The 27,262-nt window shown below is 44.4% G+C and overlaps 2 protein-coding genes across 2 annotated transcripts; both read left to right on the top strand.

Moving 5' to 3' along the window:
* The first annotated feature begins 1,790 nt into the window (after window positions 1-1,790).
* On the top strand, window positions 1,791-2,660 carry LOC112198871 (uncharacterized mitochondrial protein AtMg00310-like). The gene has a single exon (XM_024339968.1). The coding sequence runs from the start codon at window positions 1,791-1,793 to the stop codon at window positions 2,658-2,660; it is 870 nt and encodes a 289-aa protein (XP_024195736.1).
* A 22,740-nt stretch (window positions 2,661-25,400) lies between these two features.
* Window positions 25,401-26,633, top strand: LOC112198870. The gene is made up of 2 exons (XM_024339967.1): window positions 25,401-25,655; window positions 26,127-26,633. The coding sequence occupies exons 1-2, from the start codon at window positions 25,401-25,403 to the stop codon at window positions 26,631-26,633; spliced, it is 762 nt and encodes a 253-aa protein (XP_024195735.1).
* The last annotated feature ends 629 nt before the right edge of the window (window positions 26,634-27,262 follow it).

The following is a 27,262-nucleotide window of genomic DNA, read 5'->3' as shown; positions in this document are numbered from 1 at the left end:
GGGGGGTCGTGTACTCTCTGAGGCTCAGATGTAGGGATTTAGAGATGTGGTGGATTACTGTGAACTGATTGATCTTGGTTTTACAGGAAGCCCTTATATGTGGAGCAACCCAGAGACCAAGATTCATCTGGATCGAGCTTTAGGAACACAATCATGGTTGGATCTGTTTGGGTATTCGAAGGTGGTAAACCTCCCACCGAGCCACTCGGACCATGTACCGGTGCTGCAGCGAGTCAGTAGTATACCTCTTGAGCAGCGACAAAATTTTCATAGATTCATATTTGAAAGCTTCTGGTTGCAGAACTCGGGGTGTGATGAGGTGGTTCATGATCGATGGCGGACCAAGTTTACTAGTCGACCTATGTTTCAAGTGGTGAAGAAGCTACAACATACTAGCAAAGCTTTGGATGTTTGGCAATGGAGTATGTTTTCATATCATAAACTTCAGATGCAGTCTGTTCGTGAAAGGTTGGAGGCTATTTTGGGGCTTCCTGCATCCGAGGAGTTGAATGAGGAGAGTAGAATGTTACACCTTCAGTTGGAGCACCTTCTCTCACAGGATGAGGCCTACTAGGCATAGTGAGCGAAGGTGAATTGGTTCACGATGGGGATCGGAATACTGATTTTTTTCACAAGAAGGCTTCTTTTCATAAACATAAGTCTGTACTTAACTGGTTATATGATGAGAAGGGGAATTGGACAGAGGATGACGAGGGGATGGAGCTAATTGTGTCGGAGTATTTCAGAAAGATGTATAGTGCGGGTCAGTGTGATGAGGCTGCTAGGACTGTGACCCTAGAAGCCCTTCAACCAAGAGTGACGGAGGAGATGAATGTCCAGCTATGTAAATCCTACACGGAGGACGAAGTAAAGGAAGCATTGTTCCAGATGTACCCGACTAAATCTTCGGGGCCGGATGGACTTCCCCCATTATTTTACAAGCATTATTGGGAGAGTATTGACAAGGATGTGATGGAAGTGGTCCATAGTTTTCTTCATTCTGGTATCTTGTTGAAGGAACTCAATTTCACTCATTTTTGTTTGATTCCGAAGGTACCTACGCTTGAGAGAATGTCTGATTTGAGGCCCATTGCGTTATGCAATGTGCTTTATAAGCTATGTTCTGAAGTCATAGCTAATAGATTGAAGGTTTGTTTGCGTCAAATTATTTCAGTCAGTTAAAGTGCTTTTGTACCCGGTCGCTTAATAACTGACAATGTTTTAGTTGCCAATGAAGTTGCTCATTATATCCATAACAAGAGAGGGGGTGATGAGGGAGTAATGGCTTTGAAATTAGATCTTAGTAAAGCTTATGATAGATTGGATTGGGACTTCCTATAGAAAGTGATGGAAAGGTTGGGTTTTGCTCCTTCTTGGGTTCGGATGATCATGCAATGTGTTTCCACAGTCAGGTATTCGTTCTTGTTTTGTGGGAAGCCTAGGGGTCTTGTGATCCCTACTAGAGGGTTGAGACAAGGGGACCCTCTATCACCTTATCTTTTTTTGTTGGGGGCCGAGGGTTTTTCAGCTTTACTTCAGAAGAAGGCTGCAGAAGAGTTTCTGCCAGGCCTAGCTATTTATACTAGGGCTCCATGGGCCAACCACCTACTATTTGCATATGATAGTATGCTCTATGCAAAGGCAAATAGTGAAGCTTGTAATCAGATTAAAGAGATGTTGCAAGTGTATGACCTTGCTTCAGAACAGAAGGTTAATTTTGCTAAGAGTTCTGTGACTTTTAGTAAGAACTTAAGTGATGCAAATAGCTCTAGCTTGGGGAGGTTATAAGAATGGAGGTTGTCGAGTCACATGAAAAGTACTTGGGTTTCCCTACTTATGTTGGGAGAGCAAAGATGGAGACTTTTCAGTACATCAAGGAACGATTGGCTGCAAAGCTGCAAGGTTGGCAGGGGCGCACTCTTTCTGGGGCAAGAAAGGATGTTCTTATTCAGGTAGTAGCTCAATCTCTACCAACCTATGCCATGAGTTGTTTTGAGCTAACAAAATTTTTATGTGATGATTTACAACAAATGTGTGTCAAGTTTTGGTGGGGCAGCACTGATGAACAATGTAAGATTCATTGGAAAAGTTGGAATTTTCTTTGTTTGCCTAAGGAGGAGGGAGGCCTAGGCTTTCGAGACTTGCATGCTTTTAATCAAGCCATGTTAGCTAAACAAGGATGGCGTGTTTTGCAAAATCCTACTTCACTTGTTGCACGTTTGTATAAGGCCCGTTACTTTCCCACATGTTCGTTTCTGGATGCTCCAGATCATTCCTCACCTTCTTTTTCTTGGAGGAGTATTACTGCAACAAGACTATTACTTCAACAAGGGTGGAGATGGCAGGTTGGGAATGGGCAGGAGGTAGCGGTTTGGAGTGATCCCTGGTTGGCCACGAGGTACCCTTTTTGTCCTAGTCCAGGGTTGTCTGATATTGATCCTACACAGAGGGTTTCAGATTTGATTCGTACTCCAGAAGTATGGAATGTGGAGTTGGTTAGATCATTGTTCTTTGTGGAGGAGGCTGAGGTTATCCTAGGCCTGGTTCTTAGTGTTAGGGGTGGGGTGGATCGCAGGGTTTGGCATAGGGATCCTAAAGGGCAGTTCACGGTGAAGAGTGCTTGCAGATTAGCACTACAGATGAGGGATAACCATGCATAACGTATACCGGGTCATCCACCGACATTTTGGAAGCGTGTTTGGCAGGCTTCAATTCCAGGTACAGCTAAGATCTTTGCTTGGAAGGTCTTGCAAAAAATCCTTCCTATGGTGGATAGATTGCTTTCCAAACAGGTTCATCTTGAGAATGCTCTTTGTGTGCTGTGTATTGTTGAATTGGAAACTATAGAACATCTATGTTGTAGATACCTCTACTAGTGACACTAGTTTGCTATCTCACCAAGCATAAGTAACACCCTCTTTGGGACACCCATAAGCCATGGTGAGGCCCAACTGAGACATGAATCTTGTAGCCCTATGTTCAAGCTACGCTACGGTATTCGGAAGTTCCAAATCCGTCGCCGGGAAGCCACCTTCCCGGCCTTGCCAAGTTGCCTCCACAATATGCTTCTCTAGACTAGAATAGTAACTTTGAGTCCCACATCTAAGAAAATGTAAATGAGGGAGCCTCCTTCCCCTATAAAAGGAATTCCTCCTCCCACAACTAAAAGAGATCCCATTACATCTTTTGTAATCCCCTTTGGGCCGCAAGGCTCAACACACTAGTGTAGCATTCAAGTGGACGTAGTTTCCCTTTAAGGCGGGAGACGAACCACTATACATCTTGTGTCACTCTCTCTCTCTCTCTCTAAAGCTAACTAGAGATCCCACGGATCACTAACGTTAACATATGTCGTGGTTGCCCCTATACTAAGACAGTTCTAGGGTCGGATCACGAGTTGCAGAAGGATTGTTTCTCGGTGGAGGCACAGAGTCTCAACTTTGAGGAGTTGTTTGTGCATTGCTTTCGGATAGTATCAATGCATAGCTGGAATAAATTTCTTTTCTTCCTACGGGGTGTGTGGAAAGAAAGAAATAGTAGGATTTGGGAGTGCATACAATCAAGAGAAGGGGATGTGTTGTTCCGGTTGAACGCAAGGCTTACTGATTTCCAATACCATAGTAAGAAAACTGCACCTCCGAAAGTAAGGAATGGGAAGTGGAAGCCTCCTCCCCAAGGGTGGCTGAAGGTGAATTTGGATGGGGCCTATGCGAAGGAGACATCTTTGGGGGGGCATAGGTGTCACAGTACGGGATGCTGAAGGTAAGTGTGTTGGAGGGCTATATCAAGTGGTTCAATCTCTTCATTCAGCTGAACATGTGGAGGCAATTGCAGGTAGGGCTGCAGTAAGTTTTGCGCAGACCCAAGGTTGGTTTGCTATTATTTTTGAAACTAATTCTTAATTTGGTTCTTACGAATGCAACAAAGTAGGTGGTCATTCCCCATACGTCTGCACTTAGGCATGTGTATGATGATATCATAGAGGGATTAGCATTAATTTCAGGTTCTACGTTTAGCCATGCTTACCGTCAAGCCAATGAAGTGGCTCATAATTTAGCTAAGTTTGCTTTAAATTCTACAAGTTCTAATTCATGGGATTACTTCCTCCTGATTTCGTTGTTGCTTGTTTATCAAGTGATGTGTAACCTTGAATGCTATTCAATAAAAGTATCTGCCCTTTCTCTCAAAAAAAAGAAGAAAAGAAAAGATGTTTATGTATCTATTATCTAGAAGAAATAAAAATCAAGCAAAACCTAGGGTTTTGAGCACAGAGAGCGACTGCGACGGATCTGATCCTCTTTGTCGGGTCTTGCAGAGGGGCGAGTTCTCATCATCGAGAGAGGTCCTAAGGTGAGGCAGGGGAGGCAGGTTTTGGTGGATTAGAGCAGGTGTTGCAGCAAAAGAAGAGTCGATGCATTTTGCAGTAGCAATTGAAATAGGAGCGGTTTTTTATCGACGGTGGTCGTTGATTGGCGGAAAAGGAGGCCTCTGCTGTTACGGCGGCGTTTTGATACCAGATGGGGTATGTGTTGTGGAATCGGGGTTCTTGATCGATCGCTCAGTTTAGCCGATTGAGATTTCGATTCACTGTGTTTTCTCACCTAGTTCTGGCATCGATCGAGTTTCTACTGGTCTGCACTTGGTAGTTGAAGGGAGGTGGCGCTGATGCTGCATTGGAGGGGCTGTCCACCGAAAAATGTGGCAGTTGCGTTGGCAGCAATGATTACCAGAGGCAGATTAAGACTGTTGCTATTATTGTCTTTGGATGCCTTTGGGCCTAGGACTAGGTTTTTGGGCTTGTCTCAAGTTTTGGGATGTTTAGGCTTGTCAAGAGCTTTGACTCTTTTAAAGCTAGCAGGAGCCCATAGTTGTCTAGTTGTTTTTATTTAGAATAAATGTCTATGCTAGTAAGGGTGTCTCTATGAGTCTTTGTAGAAGAGCTTGAGTTTAACTACCACAATTGCGTGCTCGACAACTGAGGTTAAGTAGTCTAGATTGCCTACGAGGCGTGGTATTTTTGTTAGCATAGACAACTCTGAGGTACAATTGTTGAAAAAGAATAGTCATTCTTGTACTATTCTTATCTATGAAACAGGGGCATACAATTGGCATATACTCTTCATTTAAAAAAAAAAAAAATTTCTCTATTTGTTTCATCGCAGAAAAATAAAATAAAGATGGATAATTATTTCTAATATCATGACTCTTCCATTTAGGAATCTCTGAACTCATGAGATAGATACCTGCAAGTGAAGTCTACTTGATATTATAGTTATGGTGGGGCTATTACTACCCTATAAATATTATGGCTGGTTAGCATATTATTTATGAGTCTTGCTCATTTTTTGAGTGACTGGAAGGGTCAAATGAATCTACCTGCTGAGAGATCAAACGAATAGCTTAAGTTGTTATGATTTTAGTCTTGGATTATGTTGCTAAAGTTTATTTGCTTATCACAATCTCTTAGGTGAACATACGTGTATACATGTTATTTTGAACCAAGATAGAGATTGTTTGATGCATGTTGGGTGTGATACATTTGTGGATGCGTCCAATAGGAGTGTAATTATACATTATTTATATCAATTTTGTTTATACTTTTGTAGTTAGTTCTTGATATTTTCTAGTTATTTACTTTATTTATTTGTTTTATAGGTATCTTTGAGTAAAAAAGAAGAAAAGAATCAAAAGAGGGATTGAGAGGAAAAATCGACAAATCTGCATGTGCAGATTAGTCAGCTTCGATAGTGTACTTAGAGCAGCTCAGAACAAACTAGATAACTCAGATGTCTAGTTTCAGGAGCTTTTTATGGTTTGTGAATATCATTGAAGAAGTTATGGCTGATTTAGTATAAGAAGGTCAAGTTGCACGTAAATATGAGGTTTGGTGAGAATTTATGTTTCAAGGCTCGAATCACACCGGGAAGCCCAATGATGAGTTTTACTGAATATTCCAACATAATATGTACAAAAGACACAATGTCACTCCCCAATTTTCAATCACAGTTAATAAACAAATAAACAAACATAAATACTCCGGGCATGATGGTTCAGACATCAATACAAATACCTGGAAAAAAAATTTCTTTAAAGAACCAGTAAACAAAGATGCCCTGAACCCACAATCAATATAGACTCATTCTTTAGAGTCATATATTACGTTATACTAAGTTTACAAAATAAACAGAATCTACAATTCAATAAGTAAACAAACTCACCACACTTACTATACAGCGGAAGACTAACAAGTTTCTAAACCTATAATTGCAATAGTAAGATACTCCTCAGTTCCAATTAAGTTCACCCTAGCCTGCATGATAAACCCCAATACCATCGAATCGTGCACCGGGTTGCAAACAACAAATCCGATAAGCTCATGGAATCTCGTGTGAGTAAACTCAAAACAACCAACATAACACATGCTTAAACCATCTCAACCTAACAAATATCAATATGCAATTATCACAACAAAAACATCAAGTTTATATCCTACAATATCATGCTCACGTAAGTTAACTCAAAACTAAAACCCACATGCTCTGACTCTAAACTCATGCATGTAATTTCACAAAACTTCAACTAAACAATCAAACTCTAGTAATGTTTTAAACATTTTAATACACAACAATCTACAAAACCATCCTTTATTTGTCTCAACGAAAGTAGTTGTCACCTCAGTGATGTTTCAAAGCATTTTTATTTTCAACGACAAAACTACGAAATCACACTCCTTTCCTCTCAACATAAAGCATTTGTCAAAAATTATGACATCACAATTTGTTAACGTTAGAACCGAAGGCTCTAGTTAGCTTTAGAGAAAGAGAGAGAGAGAGAGAGAGAGAGAGAGAGAGAGAGAGAGAGAGAGAGAGAGAGTGAGTGACACAAGAAGTATAGTGGTTCGTCTCCCGCCTTAGCGAGAGACTACGTCCACTTGAATATTGTACTATGTGTGTTTGGGCCTTGCGGCCCAAGGGGATTACAAAGTGTGTTGTAATGGGATGGTTGAGTAAGTGGGAAGGAGTCTCCTTTTATAGGGAAGGGAGGCTCCTTCCTTTACATGTTTTCCAATGTGGAATAAGAAACCACTATTCTAGTCTAGAAAGCCATATTGTGGAGGTATGTTGGCAAGGCTGGGAAGGTGACTTCCCGGAGTGGTATTGGCTACTTCCGACTACCGTGGCATAGCTTGGACATCCGGCTAAGTGATGCATGTCGCGGTTGGGCCCCACCGTGGCTTGTGGGCCTCCCCTAAGTGAGTGTTACTTATGCTTGGTGACATAGAACATAGCCTTGCTAGTAGAGGTATCTATAAGTCCCCGAAGTTCCCAAGTAAGAGGAGCTTCTTGGTTGGGGAGTTATAAACATGAAGTTATCAAACATAAGTAACGTCCGGGAGGCGCCCAGCCCCTACAAGTCCCCGAACTCAGTAAGCAAGAAGGGACTCATTAACCTGCACAACAACGACAAAAGCATGCACCTGTAGAATACTTGTTGTATTGGGCAACAAATGTGAGTTACGTTGATATACGTTGGCATATACGAATGTGCGAGATGCATGATACATGTTGATGTACACATGTGGATGGCGCCGAGTACGATCAGTTATGATGTATAGAATCGAGAGCGCATATGGTTGTGTTAGCATATGGATTGCATATGCAAAATGTGTGACGCGCACAAGGAAAAGAACGAGGTCGAATTTGATGGGCTCGTGAAATGTAAGTTGCATGAGTGTTATGAAGGAAAGCGTTTGTAATTTCGTGAATGATGAATACTCGAGCGCTTGTGTTTGTTTGGTTTTCGCTTGTATTAATGAAACGCGAAAAGAATTCTATTTGTTGCAAAATGGTAGAAGAATTCAATGTTCCATTAATGTACACTATGTCGAGGAGACGTGAGTGTAAATCTCAGGATTGTCGGGGAGGCGTGAGAGTTAGAGCTCGTGAGCGGGAAGCTCGAGAGTGCCGGGAAGGCGTGAGTGGAAGCTTAGGGGTTGCCGGGAAGGCATGAGAGGAAAGCTCGGTGGTTTCCGCAGAGGCATGATTATTAGAGCTCGGGGATGCCGTGAAGGCATGAGCGCGAAGCTCGGGGATGCCGTAAAGGCGTGAACGAGAAGCTCATGAGTGGGAAGCTCGGGGGTGCAGTGAAGGCATGAGCGCGAAGCTCGGGGGTGTCGTGGATGCATGAGCGTTAGAGCTCGGGGATGCTGTGAAGGCATGAGCGCGAAGCTTGGGGGTGCTGCGGAGGCATGAGCATTAGAGCTCGTAAGCGAGAAGCTCGGGGATGCTGTGAAGGCATGAGCACGAAGCTCGGGGGTGCCGCGGAGGCATGAGTGTTAGAGCTCGTGAGCGAGAAGCTCGGGGACTCCGTGAAGGCGTGAGCGTGAAGCTCGGGGGTGCTGCGGAGGCATGAGCGTTAGAGATCGGCGGTGCCGCTGAGGCAAGAGCGTGAAAGCTCGGGGGTGATGCCCTGAGGCATTAACAGGTAGCTCGAAGGTGATGCCCTGAGGCATGAGCGTAACCGTTGCTAATTATGTTGGGCTGTATGTCGAGCATAAATAGTGCAAGTGCGTCGTCCATCTAGAATTTTGTCGGAGCGAGCGCTTATGCCCTTTCGGGCCCCTTGCTAGGCCCTTCGAGGAGTCCCCAACTCCTGGTTATAGACCTCCGCATGGTCGGAAAATTGTTTGATGAGGGGAGATGCGTATGAGCAATAGGTGTTAGGTAGTGAACCTAATCTTTGATACCCAAGCATCGGGGGTTAACCGCTAGATCAATGGCTACCGTGGGCTGTGTTAACCGGTCCCTTTACTCTTTCCCGGAGGAGAAAAGTTTGATTGGAATGTTGCGTAGCGGTCATTGTCATTATGAGGCGTTGCCTTACCGCTTGGCGGTTGGTCGTGGACCATAGACTCGTGGAGCCTTTAGACCCGTTTAGGTCTCCTTCTCGTGGGGAGGTTTTGACAAAATATGGTGGCCAAGAGGCTAGACAAAATATTTTACATATAGTGTGCATGTAAACCTTGCTAATTGTATGAACAGCAAATAAGCATGGCATATTTTGTCTACGTAAGCATCACATGTTTATTTAATTGAGTTGCAGTTAAATAGAAGTATGGCATAGTTGTATAGCATGTACTTGTAGTAAAGTTGCTAATAACATCTTGTATTTTTGTAGACATGCTTAAGGATCATGGGGACATGTTAAGGCATGGCAATAGTATGTAAGCTTAGTACGTGTGCTACTAAAATTGATGCAAGTTGTAAGCATGCTTAAAGTCATGGAAGCATGTAAAAGCATATCAAGTGTGATATATTTGTAGGCATGCTTAAAAGTAGTAAAAACATGTAAAGGCATGGCAATGGCTTTAATTGCAAGAGCGTAAAAGATAAGATATAATTACTTATCTTATGCCGATTTGGAGCGAGTTGGAGTTGGAATTGATGTAAGTACCCAAATCATGTTGGAGTTGTCCAAGCATGAAGCTGCACGTGATCGGCGAATGACCGCAAATAGTTTGTTTTGGTCTTGAATGCCATGGGCAAGGCACGGGATTGCAACTGATGCTGGGATCCACATACTCCGCCGTGGGATTGGAGCTCCGCTGGGATCCTCATACTCCGCTGGGATTGGAGCTCCACTGGTATTGAAGCTCCGCTGCGATTGAACTTAGCTGGGATTGCAACTAATGCTGGGATCCTCATACTCCGCTGGATTGAAGCTCCGCTGGGATTGGACTCCGTTGGGATTGAAGCTCCGCTAGGATTGAACTTCTCTGGGATTGGAACTGATGCTGGGATTGGAGCTCCGCTGGGATCCTCATACTCCGCTAGGATTGGAGCTCCGCTGGGATTGAAGCTCCACTGGGATTGCAACTGATGCAATGATCCTCATACTCCACTGGATTGAAGCTCTGCTAGGATTGGACTCCACTGGGATTGAACTTCGCTAGGATTGCAACTGATGCTGGATCCTCATACTCCGCTGGGATTGAAGCTCCACTGGGATTGGACTCCACTGGGATTAAGCTCCACTAGGATTGAACTTCGCTGGGATTACAACTGATGCTGGGATCCTCATACTCCGCTGGGATTGAAGCTCTGCTAGGATTGAACTGCGCTGAGATTGCAACTGATGCTGGGATTCTCATACTCCACTGGGATTGGACTCCGCTGGGATTGAAGCTCTGCTAGGATTGAACTTCCCTGGGATTGCAACTAAAGCTGAGTTTCTCATACTCCGCTGGGATTGCAACTGATGCTGGGATCCTCATACTCCGCTGGGATTGAAGCTCCGCTGGGATTGGACTCCGCGGGGATTAAACTTTGCTAGGATTGCAACGGATGCTGGGATCCTCATACTCCGCTGGGATTGGACTCCGCTGGGATTGAAGCTCCGCTAGGATTGAACTTCTCTGGGATTACAACTGATGCTAGGATCCTCATACTTGGCTAGGATTGGAGCTTCGCTGGGATTGAACTTTGCTGGGATTGTAACTGATGCAGTGATCCTCATACTCCGCTGGGATTGAAGCTCCGCTAGGATTGGACTCCATTGGGATTGAAGCGTCGCTAGGATTGAACTTCGCTGGGATTGCAACTGATGCTGGGATCCTCATACTCTGCTGGGATTGAAGCTCCGCTAGGATTGAACTTCGCTGGGATTATAACTGATGCTGGGATCCTTACACTCCACTGGGATTGGACTCTGCTGGGATTGAAGCTCGGCTAGAATTGAACTTCACTGGGATTGCAACTGATGCTGAGATCCTAATACTCTACTGGGATTGAAGCTCCGCTGGGATTGGACTCCGCTGGGATTAAAGCTCCGCTAGGATTGAACTTCGCTGGGATTACAACTAATGCTGGGATCCTCATACTCCACTGGGATTGAAGTTCCACTGGGATCCTCATTCTGCTGGGATTGCAGCTCCGCTAGGATTGCAGAATGGTCATGGGTGCCCAGAGAAGTTTTCCGGGTGTCCAGAGTGAATAAGCACCAAAAAGTCTCTTTGTTTTTTTTTTTTTAGGTAGTGCAGCCTTGACTTTTCCTATGGGCGTTGACTGGAGTTGACCAGCCCTGCTCGACGTTGACCAAGCGTTGACTTGGCAAATGGCACAAGTTGCCGCTAAGAATATCAATTATATAACTCAAAGAAAAATTATTGAGCTCCGTTAAGATGACTTAACTCAATGGTAAGTGACAAAGCCTTTGTATAGAGAGAGAGAGAGAGAGAGAGAGAGAGAGAGAGAGAGAGAGAGAGAGAGAGAGAGAGAGAGAGAGAGAGAGAGAGAGAGAGAGAGTGACACAAGAAGTATAGCAGTTCGTCTCCCGCCTTAGCGGGAGACTACGTTCACTTGAATATTGTACTATGTGTGTTTGGGCCTTGCGGCCCAAGGGGATTACAAAGTGTGTTGTAATGGGATGGTTGAGTAAGTGGGAAGGAGTCTCATTTTATAGGGGAGGGAGGCTCCTTCCTTTACATGTTTTCCAATGTGGGATAAGAAACCACTATTCTAGTCTAGAAAGCCATATTGTGGAGGTATGTTGGCAAGACCGGGAAGGTGGCTTCCCGGCGAGGTATTGGTCACTTCCGACTACCGTGGCGTAGCTTGGACACCTGACTACGTGATGCATGTCGTGGTTGGGCCCCATAGTGGCTTGTGGGCCCCCCTAAGTGGATGTTACTTATGCTTAGTAGAGGTATCTACACAACTCATTTCACACTCACTACAAATCTCAAACTAGAACTGCACTCACAATATGAATTAAGTAAAATCAGTAATCCCTGCATATAAACTTAATTCTGAAGATCACATTAAAAACAATCAGTAGAAATCATAGTAATCCCTGCATAGACTTTAGTTTAGGAAATTACATAAAACAAACAATTCAAAAAGCAGTAATCTCTACATATAATTTAGTTCAGGAAATTATATTTAAACAAACAATTCAAAAAGCAGTAATCCCTGCATATAATTTAATTAAGGAGATTACATTAAAAATAAACAATTTAATACCAGAAATAAACTAGAAATCAATACACATTCATCTACTCATCACACCAATCACCATATCAACAATCTCAACATCAATCACTCAACAACAACTCACATCATTTATACAAGATCATCATGCAATTCATCACACTGGTTGTCACATAATATCGTTTCCTCATCTCCAACAATCTCAAAACAATAATGAAATCAAATATTGTTTCCTCATCTTCAACAACCTCAAAACAGTAACAAAATCATTTCCCAAATATTGTTTTCTCAACTCAAAAACCAACACTAAAATCATACATACTTCTTTCAAAACTCCAAGCCAATAAAACTATCTTTTCTTTTCAAAATGATTTATTTTCCTCAACATCACATTGCACAACGATAATAAACTCCCACACAATTCCACTAAGATATTCTTGGCTAAGGTCATCCTTACCAAAGCTTAGGTACATATTTCCAGTTTTTGGTCACTTTTTGATCACATATTCACATCTTAACCGTTCAGTTTTTAGGTCGTAATGTATAGATCATCTCTACAAAATTTCAGCCAAATTGATGATCGTTAAGGCATTCAAAACTGCAATTTACAACAACATACACGAACGGTTCCGGTTCGACAAATCTTGTTCGTTAGTGTAAATTGCAGTTTTGGATGCCTTAACGATCGTCAATTTGGCTGAAATTTTACAGAAGTGATCTATACGTTATGACCTAAAAACTAATGGTTAAGATGTGAATATGTGATTGAAATGTGGCTAAAAACTGGAAACCCGTTCCATAAGCTTAAGTAAGGATATCCTCACCTGAGAAAAGTTACACACACACACACACATATACATATATGTAGTCATACACTCAGGGATGCCACTAATACCAACTATAGTTTTTCAAATTAGCCTACTCGAAGATCATTTCATAACAAAACATTGTTTTAACTTACCCATAAACCGTTAACGACCAAGTTCATATATTTCAAAACATATTTATTTTGATAAATATGATTTGAGATGCTAACATCTACTAAATTGAAATAAAACTAATTTAATAACTAAAACATCATGAGATTTACTCACCTCTAAATCCCGCTGCGTCTTCTCTTACACTCGAGATAAAGTACAGAACAGTCTCCGTCAATTACCTAAGTAAAATAATGCCACAACTTAGTACACGAATCACAAAGCGATTAAAGTTCAGATTCCTTAGTTGAATTAAAACCCTGAAAGTATCACCAATCGAGGGAGAAATTCATCCGAGACCACCCAAAGTCTTTGGAATACTTCTACGATCGATATGACAAAACTACAAGTAGATCGAACAGCCAGATCCTCACGGATTAAAAACCGAAATAATCGAAAACACCCAAAAACCCTAACATGCTCAAACGATCTCTGAATGCTACAAACCATATATCAAAACACTCATATCAACGAGTAGAAGATAATAGGTGAAAGAAACTGCCCTACACATGGCCGAACGAGCCGCCGCAGGCAGCTGCACATGCACCGCCATGCCAAACTCCAAACCAGCAAGATCCAACCATCCAAAATGGAGTTTACACAATGAGGATCAACTTTAATACCTACAGCAAAGTCCAACTCGGCCTAGATCGCCGCCGCAAGTCGAAAACCATTGTTCACCTTGAGTTGAAGCTCTTTTGGTGAAATTCGATCAACCAAACCTCCAAGGATCGAAAGAGGATTCCTACTCCAAGGATCGAAAGAGGATTCTCCTAGCAACCTAACGCGATTGGTCTGAAGCCTCGTCATTGCAGGAGATCGGAGAACCGATCGGGTCAGTCTGCACCTAGCTCCACCACTTCGATCCGCCGTGCACGGTGTGGATCACCACTAAAGACCACCATAGAGAGGACCAGAATGAAGAGGTGAGCAAGTTTGTGCAGGTACTATGGTCTGGTGTCACCGGAAAAAGAAACAGCAGCCGGGTCTATTTTTCGAGTTCTGTTTTGGTCAGGTCGGCCCGAAGTTTGGGAGAGAAAGGGTTCTGGAATTTTTTGGAAAAATGATGGAAAATTTTCATTTCCTGAAATCCTCTATTTATAGTAATTTTCTGAAAATAGAAGATTTTTCGCTGACTATAACTTTCACATACGAACTCCGATTTACGTGTGCTACATGTCCATGAGCTCGTATGGACGCGCTCTACGACTTTTGTAAAGGAGTTTTCAGAGAAACCCAAGGAATAAAAAGTCAACCCTTTGACCCCTTGAAAATAAAATATTTCGAGTAATTATTCGTCCAAAACACTTCTACTCCTTCCCTGAACCACGAAAACGCCCTGACAACCACTTAATAATTTCTGAAAAATCATCAGAAACTAATAATGGAAATTCGGGGTATTATACACGACGTGGATGGTTGAAATGAGCTATCAAGTTCAAGAGCTAATAGAAAACTTACACCTAAGTACGCTAACCCTAATGCTTTTAGGATTTGGATTTCCTATACAAGAAGAAAGAAGAAGGCAACATTGTTCAAGAGAGAAATTATTTTTCCTCGTCCTTTCTTCTCCGCTATCAGGCCAATCTTACTCTTTGCTTCCCTAAGCTCAGATCTCTGATCCAATTCCTTGTCCAACCTAAACCCGAATCGTTTCCTATGTCTGGGTTCCTCTTTCGATTCATCCCTTCTCAATTTTCTTCAAGTTCCCCGATATTCCCAAATCCAAATGACAGATGCGATTGCAGTTACCTTCAAGCTACTTGCGACCTTGGCTATAAGAGGTGACGCGATGCAATGCGACGTGGCAGCGGAGCTCCTCTTAGAGCCTAATCTGATGGTGGCAGCCCTGCCCCTTTAAGGTCCTCCTTATGACTTCATGTCTCAAATCCACAGGATCTATCCATTCCCCAATCAAGGTAGCTCTTTATTTTGGCTTCTAGATCTGAGCGGTGGCAAAGCTGGTAGCGATGTTGCTCTGTGTTGTACTCTTGGAGGCCGGCTTGATAGTGGAGCTACTGGCGGTGATGGTAGTGGTGGTGATGATGGTGGTAGTGGTGGTTGTGTTTCCAGTGGCAATCTTTGACTGAAAGTCGAGCTGTTCTCTCCATGGTGGCTAGGGTTTCGTAATGGGCCCTAGTTTTGTTTTTGGGGCTTTTTTAGGCATGGGAGTGGGTTCCAAGTAAGAGTCTAGTAGTTTTTTTATTTTTCTTTATTTTACTTTTGGGATTGGGAGTGGGAGCCCGGTCCATTAATTTTAGTTTTTTTTTTTAATAATTTACACGAATCAATAGTAGGGATTTCCGTTTCGAGTAATGGCCATGCCCGACTTTACTTATTGCTCTATGAACGTGGTTCTAGGGATTGGAGTATGTGTTACTAGTTAGGGACTTATTTTCAGACCATGGTTGGCTTTTCGTAACATTTTCTATTGATTGTACCTGAGTCCAAGTGATAAAAGTATTTATGTTTCTCCTCAAAAAAAAAAAAAACGAAGAAGAAGAAGGCAACCTCTATGAAGAAGGTACCCTTTGCTAAGACTTCTTCCTCCCCTTTTTTATTTTTATTTTGTTTTGTTTCTATGTTTATCTAAACTTTTCTTAGTTAAGGGGCTGGTGGAAGCCCCTAGACATGAATAACATGGCAATTTGACTTTTAATTTAGTTTCTTTTTAATTAATAATGAGAACTTGTCTTCTATTTAATCATTGATGAATGTCTTGCATGTCTACTTTGATGGGCAGTTTAGTATGCTTGTCAGGGTTCTATTGCTACGAGTGTTTGATGTTTGTTTCAATTATGTGATTCCTCAAACTCTCTAGAGTGGCGATTATTGGTTGCGGCTAGTAAGTAGATTGGTTCCTAGGTTTAGTGAGATGCGAGTAATTGCAATGCCTTATGATGACTCAAACTCTTGATACATAAAGATTTCTGCATGTTAAATCTAATAACCAACATTTAGGTTGTATGTTAGGAAATAAACTAGGTGTAGAGTACTTCATGCCTAGTGTATACTGTAAAAAAGAGTAATAGATTGTGTTCAAGCATATCGCCAACATAAGCATCTTCATCTATGCTGAGAAGAATTAGGTTAAATAAAGTGTCAAGTGTGTGGATTGAATCTTCCCTTGCCAACCTTCTCATATTGATTTTCAAAACTACTTCCAAAGTATGTTTTTCTTTATTTTCAGTTTTTGTTCTCTGTCTTGTCAAATTTTATTAAAGAGTTTTTCTACTGGGACCTTCAAATTTTCTCATTTGACCTCTCATTTGACAGCGCCCCCTCATTCAACCCAGCATGATATAACCACCCCGCCGGGGCAACACAAAAGGTACTCCGCCAGGCAGACATGGAGTCCTTCAAATTCTCAATTAGCTTGGGTGCCCCCTGGCGGCGACTCAAGTTCACCTGCCCGCTGCAACCTTGGCACCTCACTTACACCAACTTGTAGAAGTGCAGCACCTCCGCCACAGTTGGACCCTCGCAGCCAGACAAGCGCCATAGCGAGTTGAGCGCCATCAGCAGACGCCACATATTGGGGTAAACCTTCCCAAAGGCGACACCAAACTCGCATAGCAGGATCTAGAGGTTGGGGAGTAGCGGCAAGGTGACACCTTGGAGGAAGATGGCCTTATGGACTGCTGCATACCCCGCCGGTAGAATGGAAGCTTTTTCTTCGGCGGTCGACGAACGCAACTTCACCACTCCGGGCAGGCGGAAGACCCGCTTCATATGTTGGACAACGACCACAGTCATGGGCCCTCATGGTTCATTCATGGTGGTACTGTCGCTAAAAACCTAGGCGGACTCTATTTCTCCACCACCAGTCTCTCCTTCGGCAGCAGAACCGCTAGCAGCGTTATTGCTCGCTAACCTTTGCTCGCGCCTATTTTGAGCGACGGCCTCCTCCCTCGCCCTAGAACTCTCTGGACGACCGGCACGACCCATGGCAACTTCCCAAGGTATGGTTTTGTATTTACATGAGCATTTGCAAGCATAATTAGCTATAATGAGCCACACTCATGATACCGCCATCGGTATCAATTACCTCCAACTGTGTGACCTACAGAAACACAGCTAAACAGGCTACAGCCTGAGCCCCGGTTCACCCCCAAATCACCGCTGACGCGCAGCGCCAAGTTAGCATCAGAAGCTCCAGAAGTAGGGGACTGAAGCACATCAGTCCCACATCGAAAAATATGGAGAAGATCAGTTCCCTCCCCACCTATAAAAGGTTCTCTCCTATCTCCTCATTTATTACACATTTACTACTTACCTACTGTTACTTTGTCAACATAAATACATTGACTAACTTAGGCATTGAAGAAGAGAAGACCGCCCAACGCGGTCTCCCTCTGAAGCCCTCTGTATTTTACTTGACAGGTAAACAGAAACTCTGAATATCACAAGTAGCGGTCCGCCCATCGGATCAGCGTTAACCGAAGTTCAGCTACCGCTGAACTTTTAGACAATAACATTGGCGCCGTCTGTGGGAATCCTTGAACAAAAGGTGATCCACCACTACCATGACTAGCGGTAGCGGGATAAACGCTCAGCAGCAAGCGGACCAGTCCACCGAACCCCACCCCCACAAACCTAGCAGCTAACGTTGACCCAGTGGTAAACGTTAATCGAGCACTATTCAACACCCCATCAAACCTTGTGGCGGAGACCCAGCCGAGCAGCAATCGCCCATCGGTCCGGGACCTCACGGCTATCTATGAGCTGGCATTGGCGGACCTCCACAAGGCAAACAAGGAGAGCGAACAGGAGCGCATAGAAAAGACCGAGGCCCAAAAGCAGGTGGCCACGCTGATGTCAAAGTTTAATGAATTAAAAAAGGCGCTGGAAGCAAAAGCTACCACGGCACAGAGTGAGCAATTGCGGAGCACCAGACGCAGTCAACCCAATACAGGCGGAATGGTACCCGTACCAGTCATACAGATGCAGGAATCGTTGAACCCACCAGAAGTGATGGGCCCGCCAAATGATGGAGCAAGAGGCGGAATCACAGCCAAACACCAACCGCCCAGCAGCCAGGGCCAGAACTGAAGGTAATCCACCTACCCCCAGGCGGGAGCTGGTTCAACGGAACCTCTAGGCGAGGCCCGCTGGCGACTGTTTGGACCTGAATTTAGCTACTCTCTTGTACAACCATGTTGAGAAGAAATGAGGATGAATTGACACCTATTCAAGACAAATAGTTGGTGAAGTCAAACAACCAAGGAAAAAGTGTCGGTCGGTCACCCAGCTTGGTTCGAGGTTTTAGTAACGGACGACCCAAAAATCAACAAGTTGGACCATGCGGCCATATGTTCAGTTTAATCCAGGTTCGGTTTAGCTACTCTCGTGTACGACCATGTTGAGAAGAAATGAGGATGAATTGACACACATTCAAGACAAATAGTTGGTGAAGTCATACAACCAAGGAAAAAGTGTCAGTCGGTCACCCAGCTTGGTTCGAGGTTTTAGTAACGGACGACCCAAAAATCAACAAGTTGGACCATGCGGCCATATGTTCGGTTTAATCCAGGTTCGGCTTAGCTACTCTCGTGTACGACCATGTTGAGAAGAAATGAGGATGAATTGACACCCATTCAAGACAAATAGTTGGTGAAGTCATACAACCAAGGAAAAAGTGTCAGTCGGTCACCCAGCTTGGTTCGAGGTTTTAGTAACGGATGACCCAAAAATCAACAAGTTGGACCATGCGGCCATATGTTCGGTTTAATCCAGGTTCAAAAGGGTCGTTAATCATGTGGGCCGAAATGAAAATTAATGTTCGGCCAAGTTTAGGCAATAATATCGGATGAAGAGTCTTCACAGGGAAGGAGTTCAAGTCAATCTGTGCTCTTAATTATGAAGATCTCGGATATCAGCAAAGTCAGAGTTTTACGAAACGAATAAATCCTAAAAGGAAGGAGAATCCTACTTAATTTCCACGTCTTGGAGGACAAGTTAGCTAGGGTTTTTGACTTGTATATATAGCACCTTGTAACTCATTGTAAAAGGTCCTGCACCACACAAACAAATCAATATACAACTTTTACTCAAACCTTTCTCTTACTCTTTCATAGGTACTTTGCCTTCTATTCAACTTTCATAACTTGTTTTCGTTTTTAGTTTCTTACTTTTATTGCAGTCGTTACATTCAAGCACTTTACTTTCTTGTTCTTTATTTTATATGTACTTTACTTTTCGCACTTAGGAGTAGTTCGTAACATAGAATTATCATCCATTGATCTCTTTCGGCCAGTCCGGATTGGATTGATGCGATTCGCCGTTCACACACATATCATCTTACAACGTTTCGACAACTGAGTCCACGTCACCTTCATCTTCACTGTGATTTGCGAGTACCTTCACCCAATAGATCTCTCGCTTGTCACCCGAACCTTTAAGTTTACCCAAGAAGTGAAAGTGATAGAAGATCCCGGTCAGGATTGACGCCTAACCGAAGTCCTTGCAACAGAGGCATCAGAACCTAACGGCCGAGAGGGTTCCTTCCTCGGCCTACAATCATTTGAAAGAAGTCAGATCACTCACCATTCAAATCATAAACCTCGCTTGGCCATTTGGCCGCGAGTTGGCATGCCTGCGTAATTTCAGAAGGACGATTCAACCACAAGTCCCTTGGCCCTCATTCGGCCGAGACGATTTTGAGGCAAACAACGACGCAACCACCCTAATCCTGGAAAGGATGCAACAATTAGAGCAAAGGCTAATCCGAACGGAGGCAGGTGCCCCAGCGCCAACTCCAAATCTGCTCTTTACATCCAGACCAGGACCATTCACCGCCAAGATCCTGCATGCCGTCAGACCAGCACATGCAAAGACACCAAAGATGTCACACTACAGCAGCATGTCCGACCCCTTCGTCCACAAGGACACCTTCAAAAAGGTCACTAACAATAAGGGATTTGATGACGCCACCCTCTGCCACTTATTCAGCAAAACATTGGACAGTGAGGCAATGAGATGGTTCTTCGAATGCCTGCCAGGCTCCATTGACTCATTCCACGCACTGTTAAACATTTTCGTCTCTCGGTTTATCATGTTGGCCGCCGAACATCACAACACAACTCAGCTGTTCAACCTCAAGCAGGGGGCAACGAAAACATTGAAGGCGTTCGTCACCAGGTGGCAGGCTGCGGCATCTCAGTGCGGCGATCTCAACAAGACAATGGCGCTGGCAGCCTTCAAGCAAGGACTCCTCAAGGGACAATTTCTCTATCATCTCAATTACAATCATCCAAATGCCGCATATGACCATGTCATGAGCGAGGCTGTGATCCATGCACAGGCAGAATTCATCACATATGGAGAAACCCCCCCCTACCGCCACCAATGCCTACAAAGTCCGTTCAACCTTCCGCCAGCCATCAGGAGACCGCTAGCAAAACCTCTGCTACGCCGCCAACGATAAGAAGAGAGAATGGCAACAAGGCACCTACCAGAACAAGTGGCAGAAGGACCAGCATTACAACAAGGGCAACCGCTCATCCCATGGGGATAACCGTAATAAACAGATGGAGTCCTCCCAGCAGTATGCAGTGTTCACGGTCCTCACAGCCTCGTATGAAGAAATATACGACCAGTGCAAGGACCAGATTCCGCAAGCACCCCCAAGAAAATACCCAAGGGTAGGAAAGCCCAGGAACACCGGTAAACGGTGCAAATACCATGAGGACAGCGGCCACAACACCAACAATTGCAATGCTCTTAAGACAGCTGTTAAGACTTTGTACCGCAATGGTAAGATGGAGCGATTCAAGATCCGCTAACCGCCACCCGTAGTCGCCAACATCGAACAAATGGGCCACATCAATACCATCGACGGCGGTGCTCCAATTACCAACATGTCCCACAGGGTGAAAAAGCGTTATGCGCGCGCTAACCACCCCAACGAAGTTTGCAATATCCTCTACGAGAGGTCCGCTAAACTCCCAAGGTCTGGTTGGGAACCCATTACCTTCTCAGAGGAGGAGGAGCGCGGAGTGCATCTACCCCAAGACGATCCATTCTTAATCAACACCATATTCGATAAATGGTCAGTAGGAAGGGTTCTTGTGGACAGCGGATTCGTTGTCAATGTCATCTTCAATGGTTGCTATGGCAAACTCCAGCGGAATAGAAAATTACTCCAGGATCATGAGCCATTGCTCAGCTTCTCCGGAGACATCACCCAACCATTGGGTTCTGACTACATGCGACTAGTTATCGGCGCCAGTCTATGTACGGCGGAAATCCATACGGAGTTCATCATTATCAACTGCTTCAGTTCATACAATGCCATCATCGGTCGACCAGTACTCAACAAGCTCAAGTGCATCATAGCCGGATACATGCTTCTCATGAAGTTCCCTACGCGCAATGGGACAGGTTGAGACAAGACCCACCCCGAATTCCACCCTGGAATCCGAAGTGGCCCTGCGGGACCCACCTTTAAAGGAGATTTACCAAAAAATTTCGGCATAACCTCCCTTAAAAATGGATAACCCAAAATCCTGCGGAAAACCAAAATTCACTTCTAATCATCCAACCATAACTCCTGGAGCCACCCTGCTCCCAAATTCAACCAAACCCATCTCAAAGTTAATAACATCATACATAATCTCCAAAAGGTAAAAGTTACTACAATCACCAAAGTTAGGTCATCGACCTCAAATATAATTCATACAAGTTTGGGTCACATATCCCTTAGTAATCAGAGCATTCTAGGAATATAAATAGACAAGGAGTGCAGTAGGTTAAACAGGTAACCTACAGAAGGTGATGGCGGAAGCAGGTGCGGTCACTATGGCTCACACTCGTACACCGAGCAACAACACTGCAATCTGGGCATTTGAAACCGAAGAGCCCAGGGAAAAGTATATAAAAACGTTAGCGTGAGTGGACAAAAACAAATAATTGAAAGAAAAAGGGTTTTATACTTTTCCACATTTATATCCATAAAACTCCCGATGCATGCAACAAATAAGAAAACCCGACTAGCCCCGCTAGTCAAGAACAACAACAAAGAATATGGGGAGAAAAATGGGTTCACCATACGGGAATGGAGCCCCTCGGGCTCAACCTACCCTCAACTGCCACTCACACATAGATTGTGCGAGGATGAGAACTAATAACCTCAACTACCACTCACACATAGATTGTGCGAGGAGGAGAATATCACATCGACTACCACCCACGTGAGGAGGAGAAAGCTACCTCAACTGCCACTCACAAACACAAAGTAAGTGAGGAGGAGACCTGAGCACATGACCCGCGTATGGTGAGGGAGAAGATCATCGAAAGCCAATAACTCTGTATAGTTTCCCCACATCTCTCACGAAATAAGAATCCAAGTGTATAAAGACGTGACCCCGCAAGCCAAGATCATCTCAAGTTCCAATATAAGTAGGGTATAAAGAAGTATAAAGTTTTGCTTCCTCAAATTCTTATTTCGTAAATCTCATAAAAAGCTCAAAGTGCTGAATATAAATATAAAATCAATAGTATAAATTTCCGAATCCGCATAAAACAAAATCCTCAAATCGAGCATAACGAATCTTAATTCAAAAGTTCAAACCAATAAAACATTCAATAATCCAAACCAAAATAAAATGCTCGATAATTAAGTTGATAATCAATAACTTAAAACTTGCGGAATTTAATTTGCATGCATCAATTAAAATCAAAGGTCCACTCACAATATGCGGTCAATCCTGATGTCGCTCGTGATTCTCCTCGTATGGAGACTCCTCTCGTCCTGTACGAATAACAATCATAAATATATAATTCACAGGACGGAACTTTAACTTTACGATACTTATAATTGGAAATTCAAAACATCCCCCTTCCTAACATCCGACTCCTCAACCCTCTACAATTTCCATCCTCAATACTCCATCCATATTCATTCATCGATAAGTAAATTCTAGAGTGAATTCGAAAGAATTCCGGCGATCGAATTCACATAAATCGTTAATTAATCAATTAAACACAATTCATAATTTCTCCAATTTCCACCAAACTTCATACATTACATTCTACAATCGTTATAGAGTATATGGGATTAAAACTGCAATTAAAACACAGCTCTACGCACCACCACGCGCCCCACGCGCCGGCAACCACTTCCTCCGATGACCACCAAATTCCGGCACCAGGATCTACACAACAGGCCTAACAATTTTCCCAACTACAACATCATCCAATTTTACCTCAAAGTGGTCGAATCAAGCCGGTGCAGGAAAGCCCAGAAACTTCAAGAACCCTAGAAATGAACAAATTGTCAATTCGACCTCTACAATGCAAATTAGAATGAATTACCTTAGGGGAAATAATCTCCATCAAAAACCAAACCTTCGATGTGAATCTGGTGGCCGGAGGTGGCCAGAATGGCCGGAAATCGGCAAAATCCCAAAACTGCAACCGGAGCAAACCTTGCTTCGATCCGGACTTTCACGACCAAAACTCCAAAATCCTAGGTCACTAGTGTCAAGAGCGGGTTGAGGCGCCCCTGTGGTGACCGGTTGCACGCCGGATGGTGGCCGGAAAGTGAAGAATCGAAGGGGAAGAGGAGAACCCGAAGGGGAAAGGAGAAGAATCGGGGGAGAGGAGAGAGAAAGAGGGGTGGGTTTCCGGTTTTGGAAACCTACCCGGGTAACTTTCCATATATATTCAAAATTTACCGTGAACAGTAATTTTCGTAATTCACTCATAACTTTTGCATACGAACTCCGATTTTTACGTACCACATATGCACGCGCTCGGTTTAACGCTCTCTACAACTTTCATGAAGGAAATTTTCTCAAATTATTAACTCACAAAAAGTCAATTTTTAACCACCCTCTAAATGTTAAGATTATAACCGCGAACGGTAACTATAAGGAATTTCATGCAACTCAGTAAAAAGGGTAACTCAGATATGGGGTGTAACAGGTTGTTTCAAAGGAAGTCAACAATTGGCACGAGAATGCTACTCCACAACCGTAGCACGGTCGACGCGCTGCCATGAGATACTAACAGTAGGAAACCATGTGCCACAACCAGACATCTTTGAGGACCCCAGAGATGAAGAGAAGAAATATGTCAAAAAGGAGCCTGTCAACCTAGATACATCTTTGAGGGTTATTAGCATCTCAGACGAACATCCTGAGCGGACAGTCCACATCAGCGCTCAGCTAGACACAGAGGTAGCGGCATAATTCACCCAGTTTCTACTTGACAACACTGCTGTCTTTGCATGGTCCTACGCTGACATGCCAGGCATCTCCCCTGAGATCATCACACACAAGCTGAGCATCAAGCCATCCTTCTACCCTGTCAAACAGCAGCAGAGGGCCTTCAATGAGGAGAGGTATTGTGCAATAGGGGAGGAAGTCACCAAGCTACAGAACATTGGGTTCATCCGCCAGGTCAATTACCCTCAGTGGATTTCCAACCTGGTCATGGTCAAGAAACCAAGCGGAAAGTGGCGGATGTGTGTCGACTTCAAAAGCTTTAACAAGGCATGCCCCAAGGATAACTTCCTGCTACTCCGCATAGACCAACTGATCGATGCCACCGCTGGACACGAGCTACTAAGCATGATGGATGCCTTCTCCGGCTACAATCAAATCAAGATGCACCCTGGTGACCAGGAGTGCACCGCCTTCACCACCGACAAGGGCCTATACTGCTACAATGTCATGCCCTTCAGTTTGAAGAACGCCGGTGCAACTTATTAGTGGTTGATGAATGCCATGTTCGCTGAGCATCTGGGCAAAATCATAGAGGTATACGTGGACGACATGCTAGTCAAAAACATCAAAGCTAGCAGACACGTGGCCAACCTCCGCATCATATTCGCCATTCTATTGACTTATGGCATGCGCCTCAACCCGGAAAAATGTTTCTTTGGTGTCACCGCCAGCAAATTTCTAGGTTACATAGTCAGTGAACGGAGCATAGAGGCCAATCCTGACAAGGTGCAAGCCATCCTCAACATGAAGGCCCTAGAATGGAAAAAGCACGTTCAGAGCCTCTAGGGCAAGCTAGTCACCCTCTCTCGGTTCATTTCTAGACTTACTGACAGATGCCTCCCATTTTTCAAGGTCCTAAAGACGACCCACAAGAAGGTAATTGATTGGAACCCAGACTGTGAAGCGGCATTCCAGAGCTTGAAAGAATACTTGGCAGCAATCCCACTTCTTTCCATTCCTGTGCAAGGGGAGACACTGTATATATACCTAGAGGCATCACAATCAGCGGTAAGCTGCGCCATTGTCCGGCGAGAGGGCCAGGAGAAGCTCCCCTTATTCTATGCCTGCAGGGGCATGAACGGGGCAGAAACAAGATATCCCCCCTAGAACGGCTCGCTCTTGCACTTATTGTTTCCGCTAGACTCCTCCGCCAATATTTTCAAGCCCACACCATTCATGTCTTAACAAACCAACTGCTGAGGCAGGTCATGCAAAACCCTGAGCACTCTGGGCTCCTTAGCAAGTGGGTCATCGAGCTCAGCAAGTTCGACATTGACTACAAACCAAGAACCGCCATGAAAGGCCAGGCCGAGGCAGACTTCATGGCTGAGCTAACCGAGCGTCAGGATGAACCCAGCATGGGCACACAAGAGGCCAGCACAGAAATGATAACTGTTGAGGAACCAAACCCCCAGCAACAGCCAAACTGGAACCTCTACATTGACGGCTCCGCTTGCGCCAAGGCCTGCGGCGCCGGAGTCATCCTCACAGGAACGGGGGGACTAAACGTAGAATACGCGTTGAAGTTCAATTTCAAAGCTTCAAACAACATGGCGGAATACGAAGCACTCATTGTCGGCCTACTCCTCGCCATCGACTCGGGCCCTGACAGTGTCAACATATTCAGCGATTCCCAGTTAGTCGTAAACCAGATCAATGACAGTTTCCAGGACAAGGACCAACAGTTAGTGGCATACTTGGGGTACGTCAAAACACTCCTTAAAAAATTCAAATTTCACACCATCACACAGATCCCTAGGGAAAAGAACACCAAGGCTGATTCACTAGCGAGGCTAGCAACCGCTCAACCACACCAATATCCAGCGGACACAAGGGTGGAACGCCTTGACAAGCCAAGCATCATAAAAACCCTGGCGGAGATTTTCAACATTAAGACTAGGCCCAGTTGGATGGATGAAATCATCTAATACAAGTGCAATGGGACATTACCAGCAGATAAGGTCGAAGCACGACAACTCAAGTGGAGAGCAACCCGGTACAACATACAGAATGGCAAACTCTACCGCCAGGGGTTTACTCATCCCAACCTCCGATATCTGACCCCAGAAGAGGGAAAAGACGTGCTTACAATGATACACGCCGGGGAATGTGGAAACTACTCAAGCGCCAGGTCTTTGGCCAATCGCACAATGCGACAGGGATACTTTTGGCCCACGCTCGACGACGACGCCAGAAGGGTATCAAGGTCCTGCCACAAATATCAACAGTACGCTGACCTCCCCCATGCCCCGGAAAAACCCCTATCAATCATTATCGGCCCATGGATCCATTCCATGTGGGGCCTAGACTTATTGGGAAAATTTCCAACCGCTAAAGGTCAGTTCAAGTACATCATTGTCGCCATTGACTACAACACCAAGTGGATAGAGGAGGAACCACTGACTGCAATAACTATCGCCAAAGTAACTCACTTCCTCTAGAAGAACATCTACTACCGGTATGGTGCCCCCCACACAATCATCACATACAACGGCACCCAGTTCAACAACAAGGAACTCATATCTTTCACTGCCAACCTGGGCACCAAGATGAGTTTCGCATCTGTCGCTCACCCCCAAACCAACGGCCAGGTCGAAGCAGCGAACAAGATAATCAAGAAACTGCTAAAAAAGAAACTAGACGATGTCAAGGGTTTATGGGCGGAAAAGCGCCCAGAGGTTCTGTGGGCCATCAGGACTACCCTAACTTCCGCCACTGGCGAAACACCATTCTGCATGATGTTCGAAACTGAGGTCGTCCTACCTATTGAGGTAACCCAACCTACCGCTAGGGTCGAGGGCTACTACTCTGAGACCAACGGCTAGAGCATCCACCTCGACATGGACCTCCTAGAGGAGAAACGACACAAGGCCCACCTGCATAACTTGCAAAATAAGCAACGGGTAGCGCGTTTCTACAACGCCAGCGTCAAAGCTCGGAACCTCCAACTGGGGGACTGGGTAATGAAGGAGGTCATTCCACCGCCAACGGCGCTCCGCCCAACTTGGGAAGGCCCATACAAAATTGTGGAAGTCGTTAGCCCCGACACCTTCTATTTAATCAACAAGGA

Source organism: Rosa chinensis, chromosome 4, assembly GCF_002994745.2.
Source record: "Rosa chinensis cultivar Old Blush chromosome 4, RchiOBHm-V2, whole genome shotgun sequence".
NCBI classification, from domain to species: Eukaryota; Viridiplantae; Streptophyta; class Magnoliopsida; order Rosales; family Rosaceae; genus Rosa; species Rosa chinensis.
The sequence above is the reverse complement of the archived record's forward strand: the minus strand, read 5'-3'. Positions and strand labels throughout refer to the sequence as shown.

Excerpts from the sequence above, each read along its gene's own strand:
- LOC112198871 (XM_024339968.1), top strand. The coding sequence starts at position 1,791 with ATGGAGGTTGTCGAGTCACATGAAAAGTACTTGGGTTTCCCTACTTAT.
- LOC112198870 (XM_024339967.1), top strand. The coding sequence starts at position 25,401 with ATGCAAAACCCTGAGCACTCTGGGCTCCTTAGCAAGTGGGTCATCGAG. Across the intron at positions 25,656-26,126 it reads ACGGCTCCGCTTGCGCCAAG|TGCAATGGGACATTACCAGC; the intron begins GCCTGCGGCGCC and ends ATCTAATACAAG.